This window comes from Chroicocephalus ridibundus, chromosome 1, assembly GCF_963924245.1.
Source record: "Chroicocephalus ridibundus chromosome 1, bChrRid1.1, whole genome shotgun sequence".
In the NCBI taxonomy this organism is placed as follows: Eukaryota; Metazoa; Chordata; class Aves; order Charadriiformes; family Laridae; genus Chroicocephalus; species Chroicocephalus ridibundus.
Genome location: NC_086284.1, coordinates 60,811,722 through 60,822,375, shown reverse-complemented (window position 1 = coordinate 60,822,375; position 10,654 = coordinate 60,811,722). Strand labels below are relative to the sequence as shown.

General features: G+C 41.7%; 1 protein-coding gene across 5 annotated transcripts in view; it reads left to right on the top strand.

Moving 5' to 3' along the window:
* The first annotated feature begins 3,863 nt into the window (after positions 1-3,863).
* DOCK9 (dedicator of cytokinesis 9) overlaps positions 3,864-10,654 on the top strand; it is a 128,579-nt gene continuing 121,788 nt past the window's right edge. For 4 of the 5 annotated variants that reach the window (XM_063336868.1, XM_063336851.1, XM_063336913.1 and 1 more), the window contains exon 1: positions 3,865-4,220. In XM_063336868.1, coding sequence (XP_063192938.1) covers positions 4,107-4,220 — 114 coding nt within the window. In that variant the 5' untranslated portion in view covers positions 3,865-4,106. Of the gene's footprint in view, positions 4,221-10,654 lie in introns of all 5 variants that reach the window. The other variant, XM_063336762.1, reaches the window with a different exon arrangement.

The window sequence follows — 10,654 nt, the reverse complement described above, 5'->3', positions numbered from 1 at the left end:
TCTGCATATCTAATGTTTCGTGAGGACTCCCTTGCTTCCTCTATTCTTTTAGCACTTACTCCGACCACATAATTTGTTATGATTTGGTGGCCATTAGCTCGTCAGCTCTTTTCCTAACTGAATGGATTTGCAGACTAGAAAGGTTATTATGACCTCCATAGCAATATAAGACAAGAAATTTTATAACGTGAATTTTGCTTTGAGTCTATAATTTGAGGGATGACTTCGAGCCCAGGATTTAGAAAATGTATTGAATCTTAATTTAGAATTTGGGAGATACGAGTTTAGCGGGTCTTCCAGGATATTATACCAAACAACTCCTCTTGTGGCTAAAAGAAAAGGATCTTGTGCTTATTCTAAGTTAGTATAATTTCACCTGCCAGTTACTGATTCTCACTGTCATCTTATCTGACAGATTAAAGAGCCTTTTAATATTTGAAATTTTCTTCTCTTGCAAATCCTAGTATGTTATGATCAAGCTTTTGTATACACTAAACAGATGCTTCTTCAGCCTCTCCCTGCAAGGCAGATTCTCATGGGTTTCCCAGTTTGTCAGCTACTTGTGTTAAAATGCAATACCACTATTTTTGTAATAGTTTGATGAATGCCATATATAACAACAACATTATTACTACTTCTTAATATTCCTCTGCTTTTACATCCAAGATTTGTACCATAAGCATGAATCTTCTTGAGTTGTTCATAAACACACTATAACTCCTCTATAATTTGACTTAATATTCTTTCTACTTAGATGCCTTTCCACTCATCTGTATTCAAGTAAACAGTTCAGCCCCAATCCACCCCCCCATACCTCCCCCCCAAAAAGGCAGGCTCTGCTTCAGACATAACATCTCCCTATAAACATTTATGGCTGTACTGCATCTATGTTATTAGTGATCATTTTGTATTTTCTTTATGTAAGTTAATAAAGATTATTAATAGGATTGGAATAAAACCAAATCCTTGATGTACTTTGCTAAACAGGTCTCCATTCAATGATGATTTTCAAGATATAATTGCTTTTCAGATCTAGTAATTTTTTTTTATGTTCAGATAAATATATGTTGCAAGTTTTGTATAAAAATATTTTAAAATAGAATATTGGCACTAAATAGAATATTGCATACCGTCTTTATAGAAGCTCAAAATTATACAGTTACCTTTGCCAGGTGAAATACTAATCCCATTAAACAGCAGGCCTAAATTCCAGCCAATCTTGCTGATATCAGAAACTCCAAAATTCTCTAATTCCTAAATGTCATTCTTATGTTTGACTTTCGTGATTTTGCCAAAGGTTTTATTTTAGCTCAAATAACATTTTACTTTACATTTCTAATGGGCACTAAGTCAGTTTCTCTCTTTCATTTCTGGAATGAACATAGGTTGATATTACCAGGAATGATTCAGAATCCTATAGAATTCTGGGACATGACTTAGTTGGTCCTGAAAGTTTAAATGTTTTTACCTTTACCTGTTGCTATTTAGCATCCTTACTAAGTAATGACTGAATAACACACGGGCAATTATATCCATAAGTAGTACCGCATTATCCAGGTTTCTATCAAATAAAGAAAAGAAACACTTGTACATCATCATTGTTACTTAAAAATGAAATATTTCAAAGTAGCAGGAAAACCATGCCACTGCCGAGATGTTTTCTTTCTTGATCCCGACATTTTAAAAAATGTAGTCCCTTTAAAAAAATGTACATTAGCCAACAAGCCTTTTCATTCCTATATTTAGCTACTATTATTCATTCTCATTGTTTCACAACTGCTAGCTTATCACTCCTGCTTATCAGCTTCCACATTTTTCCTTTCGTTTTATACACATTTTAATTGTCGCTTTTACTTTCTTTCTTTAACTGAATGCGTTCAGCTGAAAAAAAAAAACTTTGATGATTGCGGTAACATCATCTTTTGGGTATCCTGTATACAGTCCTCCTAAACTACCATTTACTTATTTGATGTATTTTTCCTATGTATCTCTACCTACACAAGTATCATTCAGTTTTCTTCAGACTTGGAACACTGTCCCTTTTCCAGCAAAGCTGCATAATATATAAGAGAAATATTTATATATAGCAAATGTAGTTAAATTATGCCATTTTACATTTAAGCAAACATAAATTCAGTAACTAGTCTTTTTTTTCCCCCCTCAGAATTCAAAGCACCTGAGTGCTTTGAAAATAGCACATGATTTTATTTTAGAAAATGCTCGTCTATTATTTATACAAAATCTAGGACATGTTTATTTCTGGAGGTTTGAGATCTAGACGTACTCTACAGATTGAGATAAAAAGATGATCCCAAGATAGCTCATCCTAGGTACTCTAGTTAAATGTTTACATAGCTGCTCATCCAGTTCTGTATTCCGATAATCTGTCTCACCAGTGTCCAATTTTCTGATTTATCAGTCTAAACATTGACTCATAAACACACCAGGTCTTGGATTTGTGAGATCAGGAACTCTAGGTATCTTTAATGAGCCTGATGAGTCTACCTCTCTGTGCATTGTCTTTCTTAAGGTATAAAATAACACGAATGCTCAAGTTGTGACAGACGTCCTACTAAAATAACATAGATCACACATTTGAATAAATGAGCCTTAGCTACATGTCTACAATATCAGTGGAAAGATCCTTCACCAACAAACACTCCCTCAGCGTATTCTATACATTTGTGTATTTGGACTTTTTATCTGCCATCTTTCTGAAAGAATTGCCTCAACTATTTTGAATCTTATAAATTGTGGATGTATTTGTGAAGCATTCAAAAAAGGAGGCCCTTTCTCTTGCAGGCATTTCTTGAGTAAGCAACCTCGGGTACAAGCACTTTGTGATCTTTTTTTCCCACCTGAAAGGCACCCACCCCTCCAACTCACCCACAGCACTCAGCCATTGGTAAGCTGTATATAGTTCCACGTAGAAAAGTGTTTTTAGTTTATATAGAGAGATGCGTAAAAAGATAAAGGTTTGCAAGGTCTGAAATGCTCCAAGCATTTAAATGTAGCCATGAAGTGCCCGATGCCCGCGCACCCGCCGAGTTTGACAGCACCACCAACCACTGTCTCGGAAGAATGCACAATTCACGGTAATCAAAAGAAAAAAATCCACGGCCATGTGCTTTTATGCAACTGAGCACAGGCGCGCAGCTTCACCCACGGATTATCTGCGAGGAGAAAACCGCCCGAAGGAAAAACCCTCAAACACCCGAAGTTTCATTAGGCGGCACGGCCAGCGCCAAGCGGACACGCTGGCGCCCAGCTGCGCCTGCCGCAGCTCCAGCACCAGCTTCCCAACTTGTTTGTTTTTCGCTACATCACGCCTGTACGTACAGATACAGGTACAAACACGGGCAGGGGCCGCTGTCGCAGAGCCCGGGCCGGGCCGGGCCGCCACAGCCCCCACTTACAGCGCTTTATTACCGGCCCTCACCGGCAACAACCCCCAGCTCCGCCCGCGCTTTGCCGCCGACTCAGGGCCGAATACTGCTCCCTGCCACACCGCGGGGTGCCCGAGCCGAGCGCAGCCCCACCACCGCCGGAACGCTGAGGCGACCGCCACCGCCCCCCTCAGCCCGCCCCGTCGAGGGCGGGGCCTGCCGGGCAAAGGGCGGGAACTTCCGGCTCTGGCCGGCCGACCCCGCCCCTCACCTCGGCCTCGGCCCCGCGCCTAAGCCAATGAGGGTGGGGAGTGGCAGCCGGGCAGGTAACCGGCCGCCCAATCGGAAAGCCGCCGCGCGCAGGGGACAGGTGGGGGCGGGGCCTCGCGTCTCTTCGCCCCGCCCCCTTCGCCCCGCCCGCCAATCGGCCTCGGCGGCGGCGCGCCCGCGGGGCTGTGGTGTGGAGAGGTGCAGGGGGGGGGGGGGGCGCGGCGCGGTGCGCGCCGGCTCCGCGGGGGGAGGGGCTACCTGCCCGGAGAGCGGCGCCGGCTGCGGCACCCGCCGGCGGGGGCTCGTGCCCTGCCCGCCTCCCCCCCCACCACCCATAAGGGCCGCCCCCGCCTGAGGGGCCGCCCGGCGGCCGGGCCGTGAGGGCAGCGGGCGGCCCGGGCCGGAGGAGCGCGGAGGCGGCGGTCAGCGGCGGCAGCAGCAGCAGCAGCCATGGCACTGATGGCCCCGGAGACTCGGAAGTTCACGCGGGCGCTGAGCAAGCCCGGCACGGCGGCCGAGCTGCGGCAGAGCGTCTCCGAGGTGGTGCGCGGCTCCGTCCTGCTGGTGAGTGCGGGGGGGGGCGGCCCGGGAGAGGCTGCGCCGGGGCCTCTCGGGGGGGGCAGGCGGGGGCCCCGGGCCCTTTGATCCCGCCCGGGCTGTCACGGCGGCGGCGGTGGTGGGGGTAAGGTCGGCGCGGCCCCGTGCCGGGCTTGCGGCTCCTCGCCTCCCCCCGGAGGCTGCAGCGGGCGGGTTAGACGGGGACGCGGAGGCAGCCATGGGATGCGGCGGGCACGGCCGGGCGCTCCCGCCCTCCCCGCGGTGAACTTCTCCCCGGCCTGAAGCGATGCGGGGCAGCCCCGGGGCCGGGGAGCGGCGGTGGCCTCCTGCCGGCCGTAAGCCGCTTGAGGCCGGGCGGAGGGGCCTGGCTGCCGCCTGTCTCCTCCACCTGTAGCGCGGGTGCGGCTGGCGCTCGGCCGTACCTGACCCAAGGGCTTTCGCCCGTCTGAAAATAGTGGTGCGAAAGTGGGTTTTCGCCTTACTCGTGTCTGCACACCGGACAGCTAAAGCGCGTTTTTTGTTGCGTGTTTCGTGTGGAATGAAAGATGAGTGCTGGCAAGCGTAGCAGGAACGCTTTAGTATGTTGTCTCTACTGCCTGTACTGTGTTAGCACATGGTAGTTGTTCTTGCCAGTTCACAAATGGGCCCATTAATTTAATTTAAACCGCTGAAAGTAAATTTGTGTGAAGGTGCTAGAGGCAGCTGGGACCGAGAGGGAGCGAGGTATGTTTTTTGGCCTGGCTCTACCCAGGTGACGATATCTTAAACAGCCTCAGCAAGATTTTTCAGAGCTTCTGTCTTGAGGCTTTTATTCATGGTATGCATTTGTTTTCCATGTGGTTTTGTTATCTCCAAGGGGAATGTTTCAGTAAGCATTTAACCCTGTGTAAGTAGAGAGTTTTTGATGCTGGCGTTCCTGATACTGGAAACTGATCTGTCATTTGTTTTTCACTTCTGATAATGCTAAGTGTGGTCTTGTCTAACTTTTTTAACTGCTTGTCACAATGTGTTTGTCTTGTCATAGCTGTGTTGTGAGAGTAACAAATGGTGTAGCTCTAATTCAAATACCTTTCTTTAATAAAATGATAGGTCTAAAATTAAATTACTCTATATGGGTCATGGGATATATGATAGAAGACATAATATGCATAGTTCAGGGTCCACCTGAATACTGACAGCTTTCCACAAGACACTAGCATGTATACGTGTAATGACCATCCAATATATGTTAACACTTCTCCAGGGATCAAGTCTTTCCTGGGAAGAGCAGAAGGCGGCTATATATATATTTAAAAATATTTTTTGTATTGAGGGAGCATGAAAGGGACTTAGGTGTTTTCATGACAGAAATAAATGTTTCTTTTGCAGTAATTGGCAACCCTGCCCTCCCCCTCTCCTCCTTTAGAAGTTTTTTTTCTTATTTCACTTATGACTAATGTCATTGAGATGAGCTGGAAAATACTGATCGATTCTTTCATTCATTCAGGTTGACTAAATACATAAAAGGATGATATTCACTAATATTCCAGGTATTTTTGCTGCAACATCATATTCTGCAGAATTTTAAGGAGATGAAAGAATTGACGGTGTGAAGTGGTGTACTGTCTCAATCTTATTCTGGTCTTCCATCACTATTTTAGAAAGCAAAAATAGTGACTTAACATTGATGGCAACTTAACATTCATGTCAGGTTTGTGATCCTTTTCTGTTAGCTTGATGCATGGAGCAAAATCCCCATCTCTCTCCCATACAGTCTTGTGCTGAAATTCACCTTCCTGTTTCAGCCTTATTTTGCCCCTGCTGTTACATCTTTCCTACTATCATAAATGCTGTTCATTTTATCACTGAATTCCTATGTTCCTGCTCACACACTGTTTAAATCATGAAATAAAAGGCTAATGATTGCAGGTCTACCTTTACCACCTAACCTTTTCTTCCCCCTTTGAATGAACTCTCTTTGTTGAGCGTTGTGATGTTTGGAATGAAATTGTACTTTTTTTTTTTTTTTTTTAAAAAGGAGGAGTTCAGGTGGGATAGTATTTTTCTTTGCTATAAAAGACTTTAAAAAATATTTACTTCTATAAGTTTGGCAGCTTGAACTGTTTCTTAGCTGTTGGTGTGTCTGGGCTTTGTCTGAAAAATCTCTTATGCTGATCTGGTGAACATGGTATTGTTACCAGCATTATAGTGGTTGTGGAATACTGCATTCAGATGTGTGGCTTTAAACAAAGGGAGACCCGCTCTTTTTCCTAAGTTACCTCTCAAAGCTCTTTGATAGAACTTCCTGAGGATTTTTTAAACTGAGCTGTCAACAAAATGTCTTGCTTAAAACATCGTTCAGCATTGGTAACTAATGTGACCTTACTGTCCCCGCTTGCTCATGAACGAATACTGAAGTTTTCAAATACTGAAAGAATACCGGAACTGTTTTCCATTGGCTTGGCTTGCAATGTAGCATCTGGAGGTTGGAAAGAGTAAATTCAAACTAGCAGTTCTTGGTGGGTGATCTGTCCAGATATGTACAACCGAATATTGCTTCTGACTGTACATCTCTGCAGCAGAATGTACTGAGCAGTGATGCAAGTCAACCAGTCTTTACTTGCAGTAGCAGATAAAAGTGAACTGCTAATACCTCTGAGGTTGTGTAGCTTCTCTAACTTGTTATTGTGGCTAGTGTTCAGTCCATTTTTACCATCATCGATGTATTGCTAGACTTAAAAATTAAATAATTAAAAGGTATTTCCCATCCTTAAATGAGGTTTAATAGATCACATTTCTAAAATATGCTTGTCTTTTCTGCGTTATAAATGTTCTTAGGATCATATTGATCAAAGAGGGATGAAAACAGGATGTCAGTAGGATAGCATGGTATATCTTAAATTTTCAGATTTCTCTTCAATGGAACTAAAAGCCATAGATTTTCAGTTAACTGACAGACTAAATAGCTTGGCTGAATAGTAAAAAAACATTAAGCAGATGTGGTCAGCCAAGCTAGTTTTCATCACAGAATGAAGCAAGCTATCTGGTCAGCATTTGACATCTTGTATGTTTTTTCTGTTAGATTTAGTTTGCTGAACCAACAAGTACATTTGGTTGCCTGAACTGAAAACTTCTTATTTGGCAATCAGCTTTTCACTGTAGTATAAGGCACGTAATATATATATATCTTGATTATTTGGGTTCAGTTTTTGCTATTTTCAGCTTGACAGCAGCATCCTTGCTGAGTATTGCCTTGTGCATTGTTGATGTTGTTTTGACTTCAGACTAGCCACGTGACTTAATGTGGTGCCTCTGGCCACCCAAATACATTTATGTCTGGGGATGACAAGTCTGTCTCTTAAACCAGCAATCTTACCAAGAGCAGTTTTCAATGCAATTTTAGTATTACACATAATTGGAAGTGGTCTCTAAGTGGTGATGAGTTACCCAAAGCGTGTTGCATACAGATCAGTAGGACTTCAGGATGGGTATGTGGTGTCTTGTTCAATGATACATTAGTGATAAATTATCTCAGTGACAAAACAATGCGTTCTACCCTATATTAAATTAAGCTGAGACTTAAGGATAATAAGCAATTAAGAGAATGTTTGGCAAACTTGCCTAGCTGTCAATAAAATGTCCTTATCAAGTAGGCACATAATGAAAATGTTTAAATATACCAAATAACACAGGAAAAATTGTTTCCTCTATGTCAAAATTAACATTATATTGAAGAAACTTGATATGGGAAAACAGGATAAAATCTGAGTGATTCCCAGATTGTTCTGTGCAGTTCTCCTTTATGATTTGGGTATATAAAATAGGTTTGAGTATTTGAAGGCTCAAATCATCATATCTTAATACAGTCTTGGGCTTTATATGTTAATTTCAGGTACCTGGCAGAGCTCTTGAGTTCTAAAACTCTTGCAGAAATTTAGCTTTTCAGATGTGGAGGAAAATCAGTATATCATAAAGACAATGCTTGGATCTCCTAACAAGTCTTTGATCTCAAACTCACTAATGTTCTTTCTTTTTTTTAAAGAAGACTTATTCCTGATTTTAACACGATGTCAACTTTGTCTTTCCAAAGACAAATCTCTGCTTTTTGTGAATCTCAACTCCATAAAAAAAGACGGCTAGGTGTACTCTATGCTATATCATTACAACGTTTGTAACATAGTGGCGTTCCAAGAATACGGTTACTGGGAGGATTATGTACTATTAATTTCAATTTCGTATTTTTCCTTTTTGATTCGTGTATCCTTTCGTATGCCCTGTGCACAGAGGGCTTGTGTGCTGTTCTGCAAAGCGGCTTCTCTGTAGATGATGAATGGAGTGTTTGGAACTTCATTGACTGCGAGACTTCAGTTGCAATGTTTGTGTAAAGAGAGATAGTTGATGACTTGCTTTAGGAAAGTAGGAACTCAAAAGTGGCATGTAATGCTAAAGGGATGAGGGAGGACTGGGATCTTTTAGAGCTGATGGGTACAGAAGAGTTGGAAACATGGATAAAACTTGAGCTTTCTGTAAATGGAATGTGAAATTGTTTACATAAGGAATTTGGAAGAAGCAAATTGTTATGAATGGATGAGTGAAAGCAGGGAAATGAGTACTGACACTGAAGATTTTAAAGGAAAAAGATTGCTGCTGACAATGAACATCATCCTAACACATCTCATCTTGGAGGAACTTGATGCGGACAGTAACACTTATTCAGTCGCTCTCTGAACTGTTGAACTTTCTCTTTACTTGCCGGGGGGGGGAAACCTGATACTCAACCCTGAAGAAGTTATTTTAGTTTATGGTATGTACTGCTTACCTTTCCTAAAGGAAGTAAAAATTGGCAGAGAATAAGATCTTTTTGATAAAGGTACTAATTTTGTTTTAGCGAAGTGCATATAAACCCCTTTTTGATTGCATACAAATACTAGTAAGAAAACTATGTGTTACTTCTGACAAGTCTGATACTGCTAAGACTTACCGAGTATGACAAACATTTCTGTGGTTGTGAAGATTCAGAAGCTGGACTATAGTACAAAAGTTTCTATTAATGAATAGCATTAAAATTATTTGAATTTTAAATGTCGGTAAGCTTCTTGTTCAGAAAGGGAATGTAAGGGGGAAAATACAGGACAGCTAATTTCCTGTGTGAACAAAAATACATTTAACCATTCAATAACATTAGATCATTCTTGTTGGCTGCACGTTATTTCTATATTATTTTCTGGAACTTTTTCTGTCCCACTAGATAAGGATAGTCATATTTAACATAGAGGAGTAAGTGCCTTAAAAATAGTTGTGTCTAATAAAACAAATGTCAGATGTAGGGTGATGCTGGATTAGATTTTCAGTCTATGGTGGCAGCAGCTCCCATGCAGCATGGAATACCCTCTCTTTCCTCTCTTCCTCCTACTCATGCCCTTTGATACACAATCAGGATCGCATATTTGTATCTCAATGGAAGTAGTGCTCATTACACCTGAATTTAAAATTGTGAATATCACAACCCATGGTTTATTTTTTTTCCCATAGTGAAGATCTTGTCCAATAAATTTAAAACCGCGTACCCCGCTTAAAGTCATTTGGTTAAACTGCATTGCGCTTCTATGCAAATGTTTCAAAAGGGTCTGTAATTACTCAGTTTGAAAACTAGACCTTTAATGTCAACTGGTTTTTCTGTTGCATAGGTGTAGACGTTCAAGTTACTTTTAAGGATATATGGTTATTAGACTGAGTAGTCACTTGCATGTCAGTAGCATGTGCCTGAGATTAGATAGCCATCAGGTATATGCATGTATATGCAAGCTCAATTTGTGAATTAGGCAGTTTAACCAGATATTTGTATTTCTGAGGTAGCTTTAAGATTTTGCCAAATTCATGCATGTGTGCTTTAAAAATAGTAGAGAAAAATTGCTGATAAGTCATTGAAGCAAATAAGGGGAGTTTAGTTTTCCAGATAGCAAGAATCTTGATTGTGTCCTCCTGAGAAATGTATTGCCTATATTGCGTTTATTTAAGAATTTTTGTAACTTTTAGAGGTGATTAGATGCCAGTGGCTCTTTATGGAGATAAAGAAAAGGTGTAATAGCTTCAGTGCCAGTGTCCAGGAAGCTCTTATTTAGACCTGAAATTTCTGATGGCGATTGAAGAACTTACCTAGTGCAGTGATCTTAAAAAATATTATATATTAAAAATGTACATTAAACTTCCTTCCTTAGCTAGTGTTTATTTTGGATTTTGAGGTCGAATGATCTCAAATACTTTACTTGACATAGATACTGAAGGCAAAACTCCTTCATTTGCAAAAGGGTAAAGACACATTCATTCTCCCTTGCCCCACTTAGGTTTTCTGTGTCCATGAAAAGCATTAATTATGAAAGGCAGAAAAGACATAAAGTTGCACAAGTTGTCTGTATATTACACAATGTCTTTCTTATTCAAACATTTTTGAAATAACTTAT